Source organism: Hemicordylus capensis, chromosome 2, assembly GCF_027244095.1.
Source record: "Hemicordylus capensis ecotype Gifberg chromosome 2, rHemCap1.1.pri, whole genome shotgun sequence".
NCBI lineage: Eukaryota > Metazoa > Chordata > Lepidosauria > Squamata > Cordylidae > Hemicordylus > Hemicordylus capensis.
In genome coordinates, this window is record NC_069658.1 from 391711274 (window position 1) to 391733316 (window position 22043).

Genomic DNA, 22043 nt, shown 5'->3' on the forward strand with positions numbered 1-22043 from the left:
AAAGCCACATTGGGTCGTTTGCTCAGGGAGTGCATCAGCGTTACATACAAGATCCTTAATCTCTGGTATCAGGGGGAATCACGGTTCACTCTAGGCGTAGTGCCATGACCTTGGTGGTTCTCAACCCAGGCACCTTCTGACATTTGCAAAGCTGCTACCTGGTCCTCCCACTCCCTTCATTCAACACAATAAGATTTTTTTTCCACACACCACAGGCAGCTTTTGAACACCGCATGCTTCAACAGGTCATATAGGTACATCTCCCTCCCACGTTTAGGCTATTTGGGCATGTCCTGTAATGATGAGCTCCAACACAGGAGGGAAAGGAACATTGGTCTTACTTGTGAAGGGTTCTTTTTCCCTCTGCCTGGAGCTAATCATGCCTTCCTGGATGTACGTGGACGTTATCTTCTCTTATGACCATTGGATAGTACTATGGGTAACTGCTTTTTGGTGGAGTCAGCTCCGTGGGGTTATTAGTGGACAGTTTCCCCCTGCTTTTGGTCCTTCTTCCCTACGTATGGTACTTCCATCTCACTAACTTATCTGCCCTTATTTCTCTCAAGTTGTATATACTTGTTTTTTCTCAGAAGTTTAGGGAGCTCTCTCCTGTATTTACTACTGCCGCTCCTCACTGCACTCCTGGAACCGGGGTCTAGGTGCCTCCTGGCAGCAGGAAGTTAAAACTACAATGATGTCAGTCTTGTCTTTCGAGCATGCTCCATACTTAACCCATAATGATGAGCTTGTAACATACCACCTTGTTGCCATTGTTTTGAACACTATGGTACAGCATTATGCTCAAAGAATCATTGCTTATCTAATATTTTTACCGTAGAAATACAGTTTCCATGGTAAATTTGACATTCAGCTTTATTAAATATCATTTCTGAATAAGTTTTTTTAACTTGGAATTGTGAATGGAGAAAATATTCAGAGCAGCCCGGAAGCATGTCAGGCTGCATCCACAAAGATATTAAATGCATTACTAATCTCAGTTAAAATGGTGGCAGAAGAAGCTAGGTAAAGACAGATAACATAGAGCATAAACATAAATCACTGGGCAACTCTGAATGTGCTTTGTGAACAGGTTCAGATCAGAGACCTAAATTGTCAATCCCAGTGTGGAGTGGCAGAAAGCTTTAATGTATTGGGCACATTCAGGCACGGATTTGTCTGTTGTGAAAAGCTGCTATCAAGATATCCCTGAACTTGTCTGTTACAGCCTGATACTGGACCATTTCATTCAAGACCACCAAGATAGAAAAAGAATATTATATATATTGAATTATTAGTTTCTAATGAAATTAACAAAAACAGGCTGTATTGCTCTAAGTGGCTAGTTCTTCAGTCCATTCACATTAACTTACATTCAAGGGAAGTAATGTTGCTTTCTGTGTGAAAAAGTTGGACAAAAATTGATCAGAGCTGAAATTGAAAGACAAGTTGTACAACGCCAAGAGCCTTTGGATGAATAGGGCGGTATAGAAATGTAATAGTTTCCATGGCAACTTTGACATGCAGCTCTATTAAATATTGTTGCTGAATAAGATTTTTTAGAGATGTGAGTTTGGAGCAGTATAGAAATTAGTTAAATAAATAAGTTGGGTGCAGTGGACAGAGATTCTGACCTCCCAAAATGCAACCCAATCTATTATTTATTTATTTATTCACACAGTCAGACAGGTGTTATTGACTGGTTTGTTTTATCCAGACATCGAGTCCTTCCCAAGGACCTGGGATGGCTGAATTTTATTGTCAATGTTGTTGCTGTTGTTATAGATATCATAGCAGAAAATAGGCTGTTCCCAGTAAAGTTGCTTTTTGTAATTGACTGATGAGGATTTCTGTGGCCCCTATGGTGTTGAGGTGCTCTTCAAGGTCTTTTGGAACTGCACCTAGGGCGCCAATTGCCACTGGGATTATTTTGGTCTTTTTCTGCCACAGCCTTTCAATTTCAATTTGTAGATCTTTGTATTTGGTGATTTTTTCTATTTCTTTTCCTTCTATTCTGCTATCCCCTGGTATTGCTATGTCGATTATTTTCACTTGTTTTTCTTTCTTCTCGACTACAGTGATATCTGGTGTATTGTGTGGCAGATGTTTGTCTGTTTGTAGTTGGAAGTCCCATAATATTTTTACATCTTCATTTTCTTCAACTTTTTCAATTTTATGGTCCCACCAATCTTTGGCTACAGGTAGCTTGTATTTTTTGCAGATGTTCCAGTGTATCATCCCTGCTATTTTGTCATGCCTTTGTTTGTAGTCAGTCTGTGCGATCTTTTTACAACAGCTGATTAGGTGGTCCACTGTTTCATCTGCTTCTTTACTAAGGCGGCACTTGCTATTTGTTGTGGATTTTTCGACTTTTGCTCTTATTGCATTTGTTCTTAGTGCCTGTTCTTGCGCAGCCAGTATTAAGCCTTCTGTTTCTTTCTTCAAGTTGCCATTCTTAAGCCATTGCCAGGTCTTGGTGATGTCTGATTTTCCACTTATATTGTGCAAATATTGACCATGCAGTGGCTAATTTTTCCATTTTTCTGCTCGGTTCTTGACTTGTTCTTTCTTGTAGGCCTGTTTTGTTTCATTGGTGTTGAATAGTTTCACATTATTGACCATTTGAAGTGCATCTTCTTCACTGTCCTTGATATATTCTTCAAGGCCTCTTTTCTCCTCCTCTACTGTTTGATGGACTTGCAGCATTCCTCTTCCACCTGAGCTGCGAGGGAGGTATAGCCTATCGACATCACTGCGGGGGTGCAGAGCATGATTGATGGTCATGATTTTCCTGGTCTTACGATCCAGCGTCTCTAGCTCTGCCTGGGTCCAGTCTATTATTCCTGCAGTGTATCTGATAACAGGTATATAGCCCAGGTGTTTATGGCTTGTATGGTGTTCCCACCATTGAGTTTGTACTTTAGGATTTTTCTAACTCTCCTGATGTATTCACTTCCAATTTTCCTTTTAACTTCAGTGTGTGCTATGTTATCAGCCTAGAGAATGCCCAAGTATTTGTAAGGTTCTTTCTCTTCCAGGTTCTTGATCTTGCTTCCATTGGGCAGTTCTGTTCCTTCTGTTTTTGTTATTTTCCCTCTGTTCATTATTAATGCAGCATACTTGTCTAGTCCAAACTCCATTGCTATATCGCCACTGAATATACGGACAGTGTTTAGCAGTGATTCGATTTCTGACTGGGACTTTCCATACAACTTCAGATCATCCATGTACAGCAGATGGTTGATTTTACTGGATGTTTTAGATGTTTGGTATCCGAGGCCTGTTTTGTTTAGTATTTGTGAAAGTGGGGTCTTGGCTATTACAAACAACAGAGGGGATAGTGAGTCCCCTTGGAAAATGCCTCTTCTAATGCTAACCTGTCCAAGTGTCTCGCCCTTGATTGTTAACTGTGTATTCCACATTATTATTAATAATAATAATTATTATTATTTCTACTACCTCAGATGTAATCTGAGATAAGGTAAAGTATGCCATCAAGTCGATTTCGACTCCTGGCACCCACAGAGCCTTGTGGTTTTCTTTGGTATAATACAGGAGGGGTTTACCACTGCCATCTCCCATGCAGTATGAGATAATCCCTTTCAGCATCCTCCTATATTGCTGCTGCCCAATATAGTAGCAGTGGGGATTCAAACCAGCAACCTTCTGCTTGTTAGTCAAGCATTTCCCCGCTGCCCCACTTAAGGTTATACATATGGATTAATTGGAGTGGTTTCATCACAAATGTAGGAGAACAAAGAGCATGTACAAAACAGCCAAACAGAACAATATGTCCTTGCAGCTTAATGATGTGGTAAGTCAAAGGCAAGCTAACAAGAAATTACTGAAACAGCAAAAAAAAGGAATGCTCTGATCAGAGCTTAAGTTAGCTGTAGAGGGAAAAGATACCCCTCCATTTGGCACCTACTGGCATCACTGAAAGGGGCTTTTGGGGTGTGAGAGAATGGAGCTGTTGCTTTGCCGTCCTATGGGAGCATCCTAAGGTGTTCACCATTTTTTAAAAAAATTATCTATCTATTATTATTACTATTATTTAAATATATTGCTTTTCAGCAAAAATTCTCAAAGGAATTTACACAGAAAAGAATAAGGTTGTTCCCTGTCCCTAAAGGGCTTACAACTTATATTTTTATTTTTAAGCACAGACCCTGGAACAAGCTCTAGAGGGACACTGTACTGTGGTTTTGAAACAGTTCCAGTTGCTCTTCCCTCACTGAATATCACCACTTTGAAAAGTACCTCTTTGCCCAATTAGGAATGTTTGGACCGTGACTCTATTGTGCAATAACTGATAAAATAAATGTGTGGATCCAATTTATCATTTTCATTTGAATAGAAGGTGAAATTCCTTCTGAGTGATTTAGACAAATCAGGTCAGCATAGCTAAATTTGCTATAGCAGCAATGTTTAGGAGAGGATGGTTTATGGAAATATAGACTGTGGACTAGATATTATCTTGAGGCTTTGCTTACCATATTTCCCTTTTTAGAAAGTTTTGATTTTGTGTTATGTAACTATTCTTTAGTTGGATCAGAGTTTTTTTTACTTTTTAAAATATTTATTACCTGTTGCGCCAAATTAAGTTAAATGTTGCATCACTTGAGGGCATAACTTGAAAATCTTGTTCTCAAAAGAGATGGAGTTACACATTCCATGCTGTCCTGATCACACCAGAATGCTCCATAATTGTGAAGCCTTTATTGATCAATTGTACTGATTTTATAGTCTATGATTTTATTGGTACTGATTTTATTATAGACTCTGTTGGTCCTTTTGGACCTCTCGGTGGCATTCGATACTATCGACCATAATATCCTTCTGGAGCATCTGAGGGGGGTGGGAGGCACTGCTTTGCAGTGGTTCCACTCTTACCTCTCAGACAGATTCCAGATGGTGTCCCTCGGGGACTGTTCTTCAAAAATTGAGCTTCAGTATGGTGTCCCTAAGTGCTCCGTATTATCTCAGATGTTGTTTAACATCTACATTAAACCTCTGGGAGAGATCATCAGGAGATTTGGTGCAGGGTGTTATCAATATGCTGATGACACCCAAATCTTTTTCTCCATGTCAACATTATCAGGAGAAGTCATTACCTCCCTAAATGCCTGCCTGGAGGTGGTGATGGGCTGGATGAGAGATGATAAACTGAGACTGAATCCAGATAAGGCGGAAGTACTTATTGTGTGGGGTCAGAACTTTGATCTGCCTGTTCTGGATGGGATCACATTTCCCTGGAAGGAACAGGTACACAGTCTGGGGGTGCTTCTGGACACAAACCTCTCCCTGGTGTCCCAGGTTGAGGCAGTGGCCAGGGCTGCCTTTTATCAGCTTTGGTTGATGTGCCAGCTGCATCTGTTTCTTGAGATAAATGACCTCAGAACAGTAGTACATTGCAGTAAATTACTGCAATGCGCTCTATGTGGAGCTGCCTTTATAGGTAGTTCAGAAACTGAAGTTGGTGCAGAATGCAGTGGCCAGGTTGGTCTCTGGGTCATCTCGGAGAGACCATATCACTATCATCTTAAAAGATCTACACTGGTTGTTGATAGGTTTCCAGGCAAAATGCAAGGTTTTGGTTATAACCTATAAAGCCCTAAACAGCTTGGTCCCTGGGTATTTAAGAGAATGCCTTCTTTGCTATGAATAACACTGCCCATTGAGTTAATCTGGAGAGGTTCGTCTGCAGTTACCACTGGCTCGTCTGGTGGATACTCAGGGATGGGCCTTCTCCATTGCTGCCCCAAGGCTCTGGAACACACTTCCTGCTGAAGTAAGAGCCTCCCCATCTCTTACAACTTTTAAAAAGGCAGTCAAGACGCATTTGTTCACCCAGGCTTTTAATTAGATATGGTTTTTAATTGTGTTTTTAATTGATTGATTGATTGATTGTTAAATTTATATACCGCCTTTCATTAAAGCAATCCCAAGGCAGTTTACAGCAAAAATGTAAACACAAGATGGTAAAAAAGACACAATTAAAATATTAAGTGAAAGAAAATATTAAACAAATCTGATTAAAAATTTAAAACAAAAGCATAAAGGCAATACAGACTATAAAGAGCAGCAGCAGAGAATTAAATAAATGCCTCGGCAAAAAGCCAAGATTTTACACTTTTTCTAAAAGCTGCGATGGAGACCGGGGAGCGAATAGCCACCGGGAGAGCATTCCAGAGTCTGGGGGCAGCAACAGAGAAGGCCCTGTCCCGCGTGCATGACAACCGAGCCTCCCTCATTGTCGGCACCCGGAGCAGAGCCCCCTCAGATGACCTCGTTGAGCGGGCAGCAACCCTTGGGAGCAGGCGGTCCCTCAGGTATCCCAGGCCCAAACCGTTAAGGGTTTTAAAGGTCAAAACCAGCACCTTGAATTGGACCCAGAAACAAACTGGTAGCTAGTGCAGCTCTTTCAAAATGGGTGTGATGTGCTCCCACCGGGCAGCTCCAGATAAAACCCTGGCTGCTGCATTTTGCACTAGCTGCAGTTTCTGGATATTCGTCAAGGGCAGCCCCACGTAGAGCGCAGGAGAGTTTTAGTGTTTTAAATCTTAAATTGTTGTAATATTTTAATCTGGTTTTATTGTTTTGTTGTAAACTGCCCAGAGACTTATGTTTTGGGCAGTATACAAATGTGTCAAATAAATTAATAAAATTTGACCCCCTTTGAGGATCACACTGCCCAGCAAAATATTATTTTGGCCCATAGAATGTTGTACAAATAGAGTGGCCTTTGATATAGAGACTGGAAGATGTTTCTGACTGTTAATGCTTGGCTCTGCATTTTTTCCATTCAGTTACACCATGATAACTTGTCAGATTTCAGTGTTTCACAGTATGAAATTAATGCTAGTATATTCAGAGAAGCACACTGTTGAAGCTTGCAGTGACACTTGGGTTTAAAAAAAACACACACCAGGAAGCTGTTTATCTCTCAGCTGCCAAGTCAACTTGAAAATGCTGTTGAATGCTTTTGTTCTTCTCACACTAAACCACACTCTTTCTTTGTTGTTCTGGTTGTCAGAAAACTAAGAAAATAATATTGCAGATAAGCATTAACCTGTCAAGGTGAGATTGGAGCTTTTCTAGCTACAGAGTTTTGGAGGAGTGGAAAAGAGAGTGCCTAGTAGGAGTGTGTCGGGAGAGTCAATTCAGTATGGTTATCTGTCTAGGACAAAAGCATGAGTCGAGTAGAAAGAAATTGTTTTTATCCAATAAGTGAGGTGAGCATTAAGGAACATGTTTTCACATTTCTGCCGGTATTCATCAGAGCATATTGATACAGAATGAAGAAGCTGAGTCATAGTATTTATTTTTATAGAGTGCAAGCTCAGGGTAGAGGAGGGGCTGTATTGAAATATTCTAGTCCCATGATAACCATGTTTTATTTGATAGCTAGCCTTTACTTGGGCACAATACTAGGATACAGTTCTTGGACACAGTGCTGTTTATATGTGGCATCTGTAGATATTTTTTTCTCTTTTATTTAAAATCTATTTGGTTTGACAAATCGATTAATATTTGAATTACAAGATGTAGTTTAAAACCCCTGCCTTTTTTATAGTTGTGTGTGTCCTGGACTGTCCATTTTATTTCCGTAGATCTGGTACAATATGATGTAGATGGCTTTATGTCAAAAAATCTCCTGGGGAATAGCATATCACATGCCTAATGATGCCAGGATGCACACCTTTGTATGTTGGAGTCTCTTAATCTTGGCCTTTACCACCTCGCTCCAAATATGTGGTGGACCCCACATTAAGAACCACTGTTTTATGGTGTTGGTGAAAGTGGGTAGGGCTGGCTATAACTTGCATAACCAGATATTCTTGGATATAGTATCAGTGTTCCTCAATTCTCTGAAATGCCTGCAGTCTGAGCAGATGTAAGGATGTTTCCTCTCCACAAATCAGGATGGCATCTGTATCTCTTAAAAAACTTGTAGGAAGTGAGTGGCATCATCAGTACTAGATAATATATGGTGATTCCCATTCCAGAAACCAATGATAGGTCTGAATATGCATTATGTCAGTGTTTGCAAAATTTGCAACCAGTGGGTAGTAATCAAATTTATAGGGGGTTAAGAATTGGGAGGAAGTTGTTGAGAGGCAAAGATCTTGCCTGATGTCTCAGGTAGGGATGTGCATGAACTGGTTTGAACCCTGGCTGGCTCGAAGTTTGACAGTGGCGGTGGGGATGCCTTTAAGGTTGGGGGAGGATGCACTTCCCCCTGCTGCCGCATTTCCCCTGCCGGCGCAGAACATCCGAAAAGCCCACCGGGGTGGCAGCATGCACAGGTGCACCTCGTACTTCCGTATATATCTGGTAAATGTTGCAATGGAGCGGTAGGAAGGTACACTGCCACCCCAACAGGCTTTTCAGGTGTCACGCGCCAGTGGGGGAAACGTGGCCAGGGGCAGTGCATCCTCCCCCTCCCTTAAAGGCATTTCTCCCCCCACCTGTCAAACTGGCCCCAGCCTGTTCCGTACACATCTCTAGTCTGAGGTATGGAAATGATCAGAGATGACAGGTGGGACAACTACCCGACTTCTTCACTGCTCACAAAGCTGTGGGCAGGCACGATGACACTACTTCTTTGGCGTCTGGGCTGGAAGAGAGTTCCCTCTCAGGAGACAAGCTCTAGTCCAGGGTTTCTTAACCTTGGGCCCCCAGATGTTGTTAGACTACAACTCCCAGAATCCCCAGCCACAAAGGCCATGTATGGGGATTCTGGGAGTTTTAATCCAACAACATCTGGGGGCCCAAGGTTAAGAAACCCTGCTCTAGTTAGTATCGAGGGAGAGAGAGAGAACTCTGTTCCGACCTGTCAACCAAAGAAACAATTCTGTTGTGCCTACTCTCAGGTTTGTGAGCAGTAGAGGAGCTGGGTTTTTGTTGGCCTATGTCGTCTTGTCTGCTGCCTCATACCTTGGAGACATTAGAGCAGCATTTCAGAAAAGCTTTGAAGTTCCCAGTGATGTCTCTTCCTGAATTTTTGGTGTGCAAGTGAAGAATAAAAAGTGAGAGAGCTGTGAAAATATTGATTCCATTCACAACATCCTACTTGCTTGAATCAGTGTTCAGCAGTTGCTGCTTTAAAGAACAAAAACTGATAAAATAAACTTGGAGCCCAAAATTAGATTGGCAGTCTCAAACATAAACCTCAGGTTTGAAAGCTAAGCAGCAGCAAGCAAGCTCATCCTTCTCAATGTGCTGTATTTACCTGATCATATCAGTGGCTTTCATCATGGGGGGGAGGGGGGCATGTAACTTTACATATTATTTTTAGGAGGTCACAGCATCAGTCTGAGAACCCCTGCATTATGTAGTTCAGTTTCTGTAGCGCAGCAGGACTGAGCCTGGTCAGAATTTGGACAGAAGACATTACAGTGCTGTATATGGAGTTCTGAGCTCTTCAGAAGAACAGTGAATGAAAAATCATGGGGGAAAGTCCGTGTTTTTCCCCAGGAAATGAGCCACAAAATGGCTTCTGGAAGTGACCTCCACAGTCACTTCTGGCCCTCTAGGAACCACGGATATGTGGATTTTAACACATTAGTATCCGCAGATGCTGGAAATGGGTGTCTATTAGACACCCATGGATACTGGGAACCGTGAATAGCGGTTCCATGAATAACGAGGTTCTCCTGTATGTGGCTGTGTACATGAGGGAATAACTAGAATCAATCCTAAATATCTTGTTTTTCTTCTTCATTCCTCCTCCATAGCTGAAACTTGAAGACCGATCAGTGGTGCCTCGAGATGTCGTCCGGCATATGGGTTCACGTGTAAGTGCTGGGGTGTGTGTGTGGGGGGGGGGAGAAATAAGTGTCTGGTATTCCAACAGGGGTATTGTTGCTTGAACTGGATCTGCACCATAGAAAGTACTTGGCTTTGCAGTGATTATATTGTAAAATTTCTTGTTTCACAGGCAATATTTTCTTCAACACAGAACTTATGCAGTGTCTTGCACACCCCAGCAAGAACAGCTGAGGCCAGTCACATTAAAATGCATCTTGTGTGGAACCCTTTGTCCAGAATAGCATAGTCAGCATTTGGGGTGCATTGCTCAAAGCATTTCCAAATGATCCTCTGACTTGGATGTCTTTATCATTGCAGAAAACAGTTTGCACTATTACCCAGAGTTTTGGGACATGCATAGCTATAAACTGGAAAGGTGGATTCAATTATCCAAATGCAGTTCATGTCTGGCTAGGAGACATTTTTGTTTGTTTTCCTACTACAACATGGAAGTATGAATCCCAAGATTATTTTGAAAGGCCTAAGTCGAAGCATCTGAAATTGACAATCTAAGATAGAACTGTGGGAGGTGGGGATTTAATAATGATTGCATGGAGAGCCATAATAAAAAGTTAGAAGGCAACTATAATTTGCCTTTTTTAGTTACACGTTTGGTTGCCTTGCGTTAGCATTGAGGGTACCAAGCAGTGATCAATGTTCAGGGCTAATTTCATTATACATGAAAGGATGACATATAGAAGTCCTTCTCACGACCAAAGTGGGGAGGGATGAGGTGGAAGGCAGGAGCCTATCTGTCTTCCTCCACACAATCTGAGCCACTTCTGGGCTCCACCACACATGCACACACATGATCGGCAATGTGGCGAGTCCAGCAGCGATTAGAAGCAGGAAGAAGGAAACTTGGCCACCAAGTATTCCACAAGCAGCACGGTGCATTGTGATACCTTCCTGCTGCTGAGCCGCTCCTCCCCGCCACCCCCAGCTCTATAGGAAATATGACTGCTGGGAGCCGCTGCTGGCAGCCCGTTAACAAACACGACCGGCAAGTGAGGTAGGTGGCATGCATGCTTGTCATCCTACCTCACTATAAGCCTGGGTTAAAAGGCAGACCTGATCGTGGGAACAACCTCATACTTTAGATATCTACTATGGTTACTCTATAACAGGCTGCACAACATAAGGCCCGGGGTCGGATTTGGCCTGCAGTGACTATTTTACTGGTCCCCAGCTACCCTGCAGCAATACAAGAGTTGGAAACTGCCTTATAGCGCCACCCTGTGCATGCTTTCTCAGAAATATGCTTCATTTTGTGTGCCATGTAACTCCCATGTTACTCCCCTGTAAGCATGCCTAGCATTGCAGCCTGAAAGGAAAAACAATTTAGGGAGAGGAGAGGATTTGGCATTTGTTTGGGGCTGGCATGCACTCTAGGGGCCCCACTCATTGAGCAGGGACAGGACCTGTTCTCTGGCCACTACCCTTGGTTGAAACTATGGGTCCATTGACAGAAGGAATAGATCCACAAGTAACTAATAATATTTTTAATTTTAATATAATAATGTGCTAAAAATTGACCTCGGCCCCTGCACGCCAAGTTGTACATGGTTCTGGCCCACCAGGGCACTTTTGTTGTGCAGCCCTGCTCGATAAGGTTTTGTGTACAGTTGAAAGCAGTGGGATTTACATGCATTAAATATAGGTTTGCTTTATTCCCCAACCTCAGTTCAGACTAGGTGAACATTATTTTCCCTTCAATGCTTCTCGACAGATGTGCTACAGTGTGTCCTGGTTAAAAAAAAAAAAGGATACAGATGTCCTCTGAAATGACAGATGTGCTAGAATACTTTGATATCTGCACTTTATTCATACAAGCAGTCTATATGAGCTGTCATAGAAGGCACTCTGGAATTTCTTTTCATTGTTGTTTACACCTGCATTCGGTGACCATTGTATTTCAGATCATCAGCTGAGTTGGGAACTTGGAATCAATCCACTGTTTTGTCTATCAGGCAACATTAGTTTCAACTAGAAAACTAGTTTCAGCTGAAAAACAGGAACTAAATTATTATACCACCCTATGCTGTAGTTGTGTGTTCATGCTCTTGTTGGTGACCACAGAATATTCTGTAGAGAGAATGCCCAGACTACCTTTCTTTTTGTCCTATTGAAATCTTTTTCAGAGAGCAACGATATAGTAGTATGGGTGGGGCAGTAGCAAGAGGCATAATTCCAGAATTACGAACTTTAATTTGTCTATAAAATATACCTTGTGCTCTCAAAGAGCATGAGCTGTCTTTTGTCCATTTCTAATGGAGAGAGCAAGATTCTTGAAGAATCGGAGAGGAAAAAAGAAAAGAGGGGTGGGATGCACATTGCAAGATATCTTGAATCTTTCCCAGTCATATTGCTAGACGCACCAGCCACCCTGCATTGTGAGAATCAAAACTCCAGTATTAGCAGCTTGGCTGTTTCTACATCCCTTTCCTCTCCCTTCCCCTACTGCCCTCCATGTAGTGTTGCAACCGTTCTAAGCCAGACTAAACAGAAAAAGTCCTCTTCTTCACCTTTTGAAGTCTTGCTGCTGTGTGCCCCAGGACAAGGCACTGAGAGCTGATGCTTCAACCTGTTTGGAAAGAGAAGTATCTTATGGACAATGAGCTAATTCATTTATTATATAATGCCAGCCCTCCAAAGTGTGTGTATATTCTTGTTTCCATTAATAGATCTTGATGTTTGGGAACAGCTACAGAAGCCAGTCGTCAGCTGGGTTTTGTAATGGACTATTCTCATTAATAAATAAAAGTATGATATTGCAGCAGCTGCCAGTTGACTAAGAATTGGTTGAGTTAATGATGCATCTGGGTTCATATCCTTTTCATCAGTGAGGCAAGCAGTATGTAGGCACAAGAAGCATTGTTCTTATTAACGCAGAACGTCTTTATCCTGCTTTTTTCACAGACCCAAAGTGACTTAACAATAAATCATGCTGTAAAATAATACAGTATTCTGACATTTGTTCTGCAAGTAGGTGGTAAAAGATTTTTCATTTCTATAACTATTTCAATTGCTCAAAGTAGTATATCCCCATATTGCATATAGTGAGGCTGAGAGAATATTGACTTTCTACAAGATCCTTTCCTCAGGTCTCAAAGTGTGTATGTGTGTACACAAGTTATAAAAGGCAGCATATATCTTTGTTCTGAGACCTTATACACTGGACAGATATTGTATTACCCAGTCACAAGTTCAGATTATCTGTATAAGTTGCCAACCTACAAAGAGAGCAAACCAAATTGGCTGGCTTTCAAATAAAGGTGATGCCCACCCACAGAAGAGGACTTTGGTTTCAGCAGTTCTATTGAATCCTAGATGGGAAGGAAGCATGAAAGGGTTTGTCCTAGTTTAACCTTCATCTCATAGTTAGCCTTATGCTGTTTTCCTTGGGTCTTGAAACCATGCTGGCATTGTCTTGGACTCAAGGTATATGGGTAAATGGTGAAATTTTCAGGTCCCGTTTCTGTACAATTTAAAAATGTGCTGCAACCCTTTGTTTGCGTTTCCAGGACAGCCAGTGTGGGACAGTTGTTGATGTAAACATAGAATGTGCAGTAAAACTGGTGGGGACCAACTGTATCCTTTATCCTGTCAACAGCAAAGATCTTCAGAATATCTGGGTAAGAATGTTTGTCCTCTCAAAGTGAGATACGCTGACAATTTAATACTTTAATCATAAGTCAGTACAGATGATGTTGCATCCCCCAAGATGAATGCTGGTTTATAGCAAAATAATGGTATTTGTTCTGGAGAGTAATGTAGCATTCGTGTTACCACTCCACCTGTTCTCTTTCATACATGCTGCTAGCTTCTGTCAGGCTGAGAAAAGGTTTGGTCCATAACAAATGGATTGAGAAGCTTCAGCATAATTAGTTGATCACCTGATCCAGGCAGTCCCATGGCAACAATATGATTCTGGACTGCAGAACAGTTAATGTACTGCATTAAGGAAAACACATGTACTGTGTTTGTGTTTTACTTATTTGCTGAAATGGAGACGGAAGGGATCTGAATAAAAGGAATGGTTTATCTTGGTCTGAAACATCTCTATATATAATTCTCCTGGGTTTGCCCAGGGAAAATGCGTCCCGGCAGCCCAGCTGATTGGCTGGCCAGCAGAGGCGCCTGATTGGCTAAGGCGCACCCAGGAGAATTGGCTGGCTGGAAGGCCGCTGAGGCAAGGTGGTGGCCTTGCGCGGCGGCAGTAGTGGGCCAGGCTGCGACCCGCGGCAGCAGTGGAAGAATTGGCTGGCTGGGCAGCCGCGGGCCCAGCATGGCAGAAGTAGTGGGCCACGTGGCAGGCCCGGCCGCTGATGCCAGGCAGCAGCAGGCCTGGTAGTGGCGGCGGATCCGGCCCAGCGTGAAGGCAAGGCAAGGCAAGGAGGCGGCGGCCCGGCCAGAGACTGGGGCGGGGCGGGAGAAGTTGCCGGCCCAAAAAAACGCACAGATGCTCTGTGCGGGGGTCGGCTTGTTCTCAAATAATCAAACAATACAGTCCCATCTGTTCACACAAAGCAGTGGGATTCAGCTCTGGATTTATTGTCTGAGGGAAGGTACTTCTACCCATTTTTCAAATACTTGCCTATGATGAGAATGAAGAGTGCCTCAGACATTAGCCAACGTATTTGATAGAACTGTAACTATTCAACTACACCATGACATTCTTCCTAAAGCACATCCAGTTACACACTTTTGCACCCCAACTCTCGTGATCTACAGAAGGGCAAACAGAAACAAACCTACTTCTCTTATTTGGAGAATATAAAATTAAGAAATTTTACATTACAGAAGCAGGTAATTGATGAAAGCAGATACTTTGCGTGTGAGATAAATCTGAATCCTGAATTTCAGCTCATCCTATTGTTCATATGCTTGGATTGAGCTGGAAAATGTTTTATATGGTTGTGATTAATGACCTAAAAAAGCAAGCTTCCTAACTCTTTCTTCTTCCCCCTCAGCCATTCATGTATGGTGACTGCATAGCCTATGACTGGTGGCTAGGAAAAGTGTATGATTTAAAGAACCAGATCATTCTGAAGCTCTCCAATGGAGCCAGGTACTTTGTTTCTGTTGCAGAGCAACTCTTGGTTTGGCAAATGTAGGCTGCAATCCTATACACACTTGGGATAAATTCCATTGAATTCAGTTGAGCTTGCTTATGAGGACCAAACTAGATGATACATTAAACATACCATCTCCTGCATCCCTCCCCCCTTTAAAATAGCTCCCAAGGTGGGTGGGGATTTGGATTGGGACTGAAGTATGGGTTCAGGAGGGCTAACCATTTGTACCACTGCTGTTTTCCTGCTGAAAATTGCCCCCAAATGGCTATTGATCTCCCAAAGTGTTTTGTGTTGCAGTGGAAGCAACCAGCTGAGTAGCAAATTGCATGTTCAGCCAGCCAGCTCTCCTCATGTCTGCTCAGCTGAGCCACTGCACCTTATGTGAGGAGCTTCAACGTCTAGAAATACTTTAATTCTCTGGGTTACACAGCTACTTTGTATACTACTTAAGACTATGCACTTCTTTAGTACTGTGCTAAATATGAATTGATCTAAATATTTATGTATAAAACTGGTTGCAGTGAATTCTTCCCTCTCCATTATGCTGAAGGGGGATGGCCGATGGGCAACCCATCAGATGGCTGCAGCCCCTAAAATTTTGATTCTAAGGAAGAGATTCAGCATGTTAATGACTACATTTATCTTGGATTTTGATGGGTAGTACATCAGTGTACATATTTGTATAAAAATCATTTCATACACATTTCATTAAACGTGTATAAAACAGCAACAGCTTCATTATGAAGGTGAGTATTTCCAGCCTCTGAACCCACTCTGTGGAGAACAGAATGGTCTGACTACAGAAGTTTGGGTCCCGGTGTAGTCGATAATTTACTATCCTAAGCCATGCTGTTTTTCTTTTGGTTGAAACAGGCTTTGGTGTTTGTACACAACTTAAAGCTCTCCATTGGCATGTCAGTATATTTATTCATGTCCAAATAAAACATGTTCATCTAAAGTCACCATTATTACCAAATCTGTGATGGAGAAGTTGTAGTTTTCCTTTTGATGTTAAAACTTTACAAACAGGTTAAGATGACATGATTTCATCTGATTCTCCCTCCCACCTCCGGTGTATGGATAACTTGATTGTCACTTATCACAGAACACTACTGTCAGTGGGGAGATAAGTCTTTCTTTGCACTGGCTCCCAATTGTTTCCAAACCCAATCCAAGATATTAGTGATGAACTTAACTGTACACAGTTTGCATCTGGCATACCTGAAGGACCACCTTACTTTGTATGAAATTGCCCATGCACTAAAGTCATCCAAAGAGGCCCTTTTTTGGGTCCCACCACTATCTGATGTTAGGCTAATGAGTACCCAGGACAGAGCCTTCTTGGTGATTGCACTTAGGCTATACAACACCCTCCCCTTGGAGGCCAGCTTATCAACTGTTCTCATTATCTTCAGAAAGCTGAATTGATTGAATGAATCAATGGAGCCAGCATGGTGTAGTGGTTAGAGTGCTGGACTAGGACTGGGGAGACCCGAGTTCAAATCCCCATTCAGCCATGATACTAGCTGGGTGACTCTGGGCCAGTCACTTCTCTCTCAGCCTAGCCTACTTCACAGGGTTGTTGTGAAAGAGAAACTTAAGTATGTAGTACACCGCTCTGGGCTCCTTGGAGGAAGAGCAGGATATAAATATGGTGGTGATGATGAATAAATAGCTTTGTTATGATCATAGATCAGACATAAACACAACCAGTTATACAGTATTCAGATAAGAGATCTGTCATACAGTACAACGAAGGAAACATTTTATGGCGAGATCTAAAGGGTAGAAATTAATTGTTGGCAGATCTTAACAGCAGCCGCACAAAATTTAGCACCTTTGTGTGCGATAGATTTCTTGTCTGCAAGAAGTGTGACATAAAATTCATTCATAACGAGGAAGTAATAAGGCTGTGTCAACTGTCATTCTAAAAGGAACAATATAGCAGCACATGGTGGACCATCCTTTTTCACTAGGCCTTTGAACTGAACTAAGCAGTTGCTCTCCTAGATGATACTCTGCTGTAATGTGTTCTTTGTTATGCTGCTGCTATCTGAGTTCAGACATACAGGATAACCGCAGTTATAGCTGGCCGAAGTTGTAACTGCAGTACGCCCAAATGCATGGAACCGCAGTTACAGGCCAAAAGCTAACTCCTTTTTGTCCCGCTAAACTCCAGTTGGGACCTTTGGTTTTCTCTAAGCTTTGTTGCCAACAACTGTGGATTTGCCGTGCCAGCCTTGTGTATGCCAGGGCTTTCTCTGGCTGGCTCTCGGAGAACACCCTCCACCCACAACCTCCTCCCCTGTCTTGCCTGTTCTTCCTTGCAGCAGTGGCACATGCTGATAACTTCAGAGACGCAGCCCTCACTCCACTCCCTGCTGAAAGCTGCTACTGGGGTGGGGGGGCAGGGGAGATGTTGCTCGGGGCATGCCTGCAGGGTTTTGGGATGCGGCCGGTGCACAGTGGGGAGGCACTGCTGAATGCAGAAGCACAGTTCTCACCGCCTGACCCAAGCAGGTGGTAGTGTTTTCAGAGACGTGGGGTGGGGTGGCCAGCACACACCGTAGAACATTTCAGCAGTGCACCCTAGCAGACCCAGTAACAGGTGGTGGCACCACACAGATGCCGACTGCTTCATTCTATGCCCAAGACACCCAAGCCCATCACAGAGCAGCCTGTGCACTCCCCTTGCCCAGAGCTAGCAAGGATGGCATGTCATGGGAAAGGAGCTTCCTGATGGGCAGGTGTGTGCTACTGGTGGGCAAAGGACAGACAGGGGGCAACAATGCACTCACACCAGTGGCCCTCTTTTCAAAGATCCACATCACCCCTGCTGTGCTGACCCCGCATTAACTCCTAACTGGTTCTATGCCCCAAAAACTGCCACCTGGCAACAGCAAGGATGTGCAGTGTACACATGCTTCCGCCATGCAGATGCTCATTCCAAGCACAGCACACCTGTCCCTCACCTCATGAGCCAGTGCCCCAATAGATCAGATTTCCTAGTTGTGAACAGAGGGATTGGGATGGTTTCTGTAAATACAGAGAGGGTGTTTGTTCAGAACCATTGCCCTCCCCATGGTTAAGAGTCTGAAAGGTTACTCATTAGCTCCAAAGCCACAGAGGATGTGTGTGAGAGGGTGGGTATTATTATTTATTTGATTTCTATACCACCCTTCCAAAAATGGCTCAGGGCGATTTAGAGGTCTGGGCAGGCAGTTAGTTAGAGGCCGGGGCAGGCAGAAGGAGCCTTGTCCTGTCACAACAATGGACCACTGGTCTCCTGACGGAGGCTATTCTAGGCCATCCTTGGCCTGTCTAAAGACCACTCCTGATAACTTCCAAGGAGCAACAGATGAATCTGTCAATGATGGCCACCCCATCTGTCCTTACCCTTATCTATTGCCCTGTAGCTGGCACAACCTTTGATGTGACCCAGTGCACTATTGTTGAATGTTGCAAGCTGCTAACTCTTGCGCAACCCTTGAGACCATGAGCAATCTGTCCCCTGCACCTGGCCCTATGCCTACATGTTGGGAGCTTCTAGCCTGGCCCCACATGTTCAAACCCACACAAGCATGCACAAGGTAGCCAGCCCAGCAGCATACACTCAACCCAAACCACAGGCGCATGACCACTGCTTTCTGGATGCCCATAGCCTCCGGTTCGGAGTAGAGGGCCATTGGTGCAAAACAGTGGATTCCCAGCCTCCCTCTTTCTCCGTCCCTTCGGCATCCACGGGTGCCAGCACAACGGACAGAAATCAAACTGCTGACTCAGCCAGAAAGGGCAGGGCGAGGCCCTGGAGTGTTCGTTGAGATCTGAACCAGCTGTGGAGCAGCTTCATGAACAAGGTGACTTACACCTGGATTTCAGAACAGATGCAATGCCACGGCTACCACAGGTCTGCTTGCCAGCTGAAAGAGAAGTTGCAGCACCTTAAAAAAAAAATTCAAAGAGGTTATATCCCACAACAACCTGTCTGGAGTGATCTGTTTTCTACAGTGCTGCTGGACAGGATGGACATGATGCCTGGTAACGTGTCATGGACAGGAGGCTGAGGGCCAGCCGGCTTGCAGCTGCTCAGAGCTTGACCACCCTTGCAGCCACTCAGAGCCTTGGCAAGGTCTCTCCACCGTTCTCCATCATGATAAGCATTCGCCAAGCAGCATCCACCACTACGAGTGTGGAGGGCACAGCCTTTTTCCCACCTGTGACCACTGTCCAGGCTCTCATGAGGGAGGTGCCAACCTGTACGTGGGGAATGGGGCATCTACAAGCCGCCCCACATTTGGGACTCAATTCACCTTAGCCCAGTGGTCTAATGGCCACAACCATGCTGGCCTTCAGGCAGAGCTGCGTCTGGCCTGCTACCCCACGCCAAGCTGCTCCCAAGCCCCACACCAAGCTGCTCCCAAGCCCATCAGCCACAGAAGGCACAGGATGAGAGCAAATACCAGCGGAACACACCGCCACCGTAGCTACAAAGCTCTCCCTGGATGGGGAGCAGGGTGAAAGATGGCCCTGCAGAAATGCACAGGCCCAACTCACTTCTCCTCCCGAAAGAGGTAGCTAGCAATGGTGGATGCCCCCACACAGGCAACCTCATTCTTGGACCGCCCTTATGAGAAAGGCGAGACTGGGGCGGCGGAGGAATCCAGCCATGCACAGGCCACAGTGGCAGAAGGGGAAGCTGGGGCAGTACACAGCACACCCCAGCAGAGGAGATGCAGGACACCCCAACCTGGTACTGAAAACTAGCCTAGTCTGGTAACAACATCTGTCACCATGGCTCTGCCCCCGCCAGGTAGCAAAGCTGTGGGCAGTATTAGAACCAAAGCCAAAAGTGCCCGTTCTGTTTCAGTGTTTTTCAAGAGCCCCCTACACCCGCTCAAATGAGCACTCCCCAACACCACCTACTTTGCAGAACAAACCGAGCACACTTTTCAGCACACACTGAGCCAAGTCTGGAACCCCCTTAAGCAAGCTTTCCTCCTCTGGAAAATGTGAAAAGAGGCTACTCTCCTTTTGGCTGCTGTAGTTTCCCCCCATTTCAATAAAACCTTTATTTCTTCAGGATGGTGTTGCTTTCCTTTATTACACTACAGCGGTGTACCACACCAGGCCAAGTAGAGGGTGGCAGGAGGTTTGTGTTGGGTGTGGGAGATTGTCGTGTAACTACATCCAAAACAAAGGTAGCTTTATGCACGCAGGAAGGAAGAAATGAGGGTGGATTGAAGTCCTGGGGTATTTCCTGGGGGCCTGGAGAGAAAGAGAGGTTGAAACTTGTTTATCCAACCTACTTCTCTCCCAAAGGGATAGAATCATGGTAGAGGCTGGCAGGACTCATAAAGGTCATTTCATGAGGCGAGAGGGGTGCAGAGAAGACTGGTGTCGCATCTGCCTCAAAATTGTGGGAAATTACTGGGTTGGAGAAGGGTAGAGAGGCCCTGTATCCCCTCATGCCCAAGGAGAGGGGAGGTGGGCGGGCATTCCCATCACCAGGCAAAGTGTACGAAGCCAAGCCTAAAGCAGGGCAGTCCACCAATACCACTCTTCCTCCAATAACGTGCCATCTTTCCCTGTGGTGTGAGACTGGTGGGCAGGCACACCCATCCCACACCCCAGTTGTGCTGTGTGTGCGTCCCAGGCCAAGACGAGGCATGTGCCATCCCTGCAACCACTCCACTGACTAGTAGGATTGCCATGGCAGGCACAGCAGGCATTGCGGCCATGCAGATGATCTTCTACACCATGGAGGATGAGGTCACAGAGAGAGCCCAGAGAGGGAAGTGTTCTCCTGGCCCTGCAGGCCTTGGGGCCCACTGGTGCGACCACAGCCTGTATGGAGGCTATAAGGTCCTTGACTTCTCCACAGGATGAGAGCGTCTGATTGCATGTTGCAGGGCGGCCATGGAAGCCGGACTGAGACAGTTGGGTGGCCTCACCAATGCTGTGCATGCCATGCACAAGCAGTGGTCTGAGAGAAGAAGGAGGTGGAGGTTGCCCATGCATGACAGCACGTGGATGTCGATTGAGTACGTGGACATGTGTGAAGGCGACCGCTTCCAGGTCACCCTCAGGATCTTCAGGGAGACCTTTGACTACCTGCTGAGAGAGATGGCACCCTATCTTGTCCGCCAGGACACGGTGACGTGCTGGGCAATCTCTGTGCAGAGGGTGGTTGCCATAGCCGTCTACAAGCTAGCCACGAACTCCACCTACTTGACCTTCAGCAACTTGTTCATGGTCCACAGATCCACCATCTGCAAGATCGTGAGGGAAGTAGTGAACCTGATCGTGGAGCTATTCACAGATGTGGGCAACACAAGGGAGGTGATGGCAAGCTTCAAGGGAAAAGGTTCCCGGCTGTCCTGAGCTGTATTGATGGGATTCATGTTGAAATTTTGGGGACCCCTAGAGCAGTACTATGAGTTTAAATGCTACTACACCATGACATTGCAAGGTGTGGTAGACCCGACAAGGTGTTTCATAGATGTCTACACTGGGGTGTCGGGCAGGAGCCACGCCATGGCTAGGGCTACAGCTTGCAGGAGTGGATGGTCACCCCCTTCTGTGCACCCAAGAATGCCATAGAGAGGCACTTCAACCATCAGCACAGCAGCATCAGGATGGTGGTGCAGAGGGCATTGCTGAAGGCCTGCTGGCATGCTTTATGCTACTTGCTGGACGTGGAGGAGGACATGGTGCCCATCTTGCTCGTGGCCTGTTATATTCTCCACAACATCTGCAAGTCGAGGATGACGTCCTGCTCAAGGACCCATGGACCCATCTGCAGTTCCACAGGGCGAGGAAGGAGGTGGCAATTCCAGCCCACAATCAGCTCTGATACAGCCCCTGAGGCTCACAGGAGGTGTGAGGGTAGCCTTCGCAAGACATGCCTGGGAGCACCTATCCCCTCAACACCTCAGAGCCAGGCATGTTTGTGGTTCTGGAAGCACTTGCCACCCTATAAACCACTGAGAGGTGCGTGGGGCTATTGCACCTGGCCCCTGGCTTGCTAATGAGAGCCCTGCCAGCTTGTGGAATTGTTTTGTAATAAAGTTGAGCTACTCGACTTCCTAGCTCTGTGTTTCTTTCCAGTCATGGTGTGCAAGTTCCCAAGTCGCGCCTGGGCACTGGTGTGGAGGG

The 22043-nt window shown here is 44.9% G+C and overlaps 1 protein-coding gene across 2 annotated transcripts in view; it reads left to right on the forward strand.

Moving 5' to 3' along the window:
* UBE2O (ubiquitin conjugating enzyme E2 O) overlaps positions 1-22043 on the forward strand; it is a 133645-nt gene that overhangs the window by 69152 nt on the left and 42450 nt on the right. For both annotated transcript variants that reach the window (XM_053291976.1, XM_053291978.1), the window contains exons 2-4: positions 9738-9797; positions 13335-13445; positions 14784-14881. In XM_053291976.1, coding sequence (XP_053147951.1) covers positions 9738-9797; positions 13335-13445; positions 14784-14881 — 269 coding nt within the window. The remainder of the gene's footprint in view (positions 1-9737; positions 9798-13334; positions 13446-14783; positions 14882-22043) is intronic.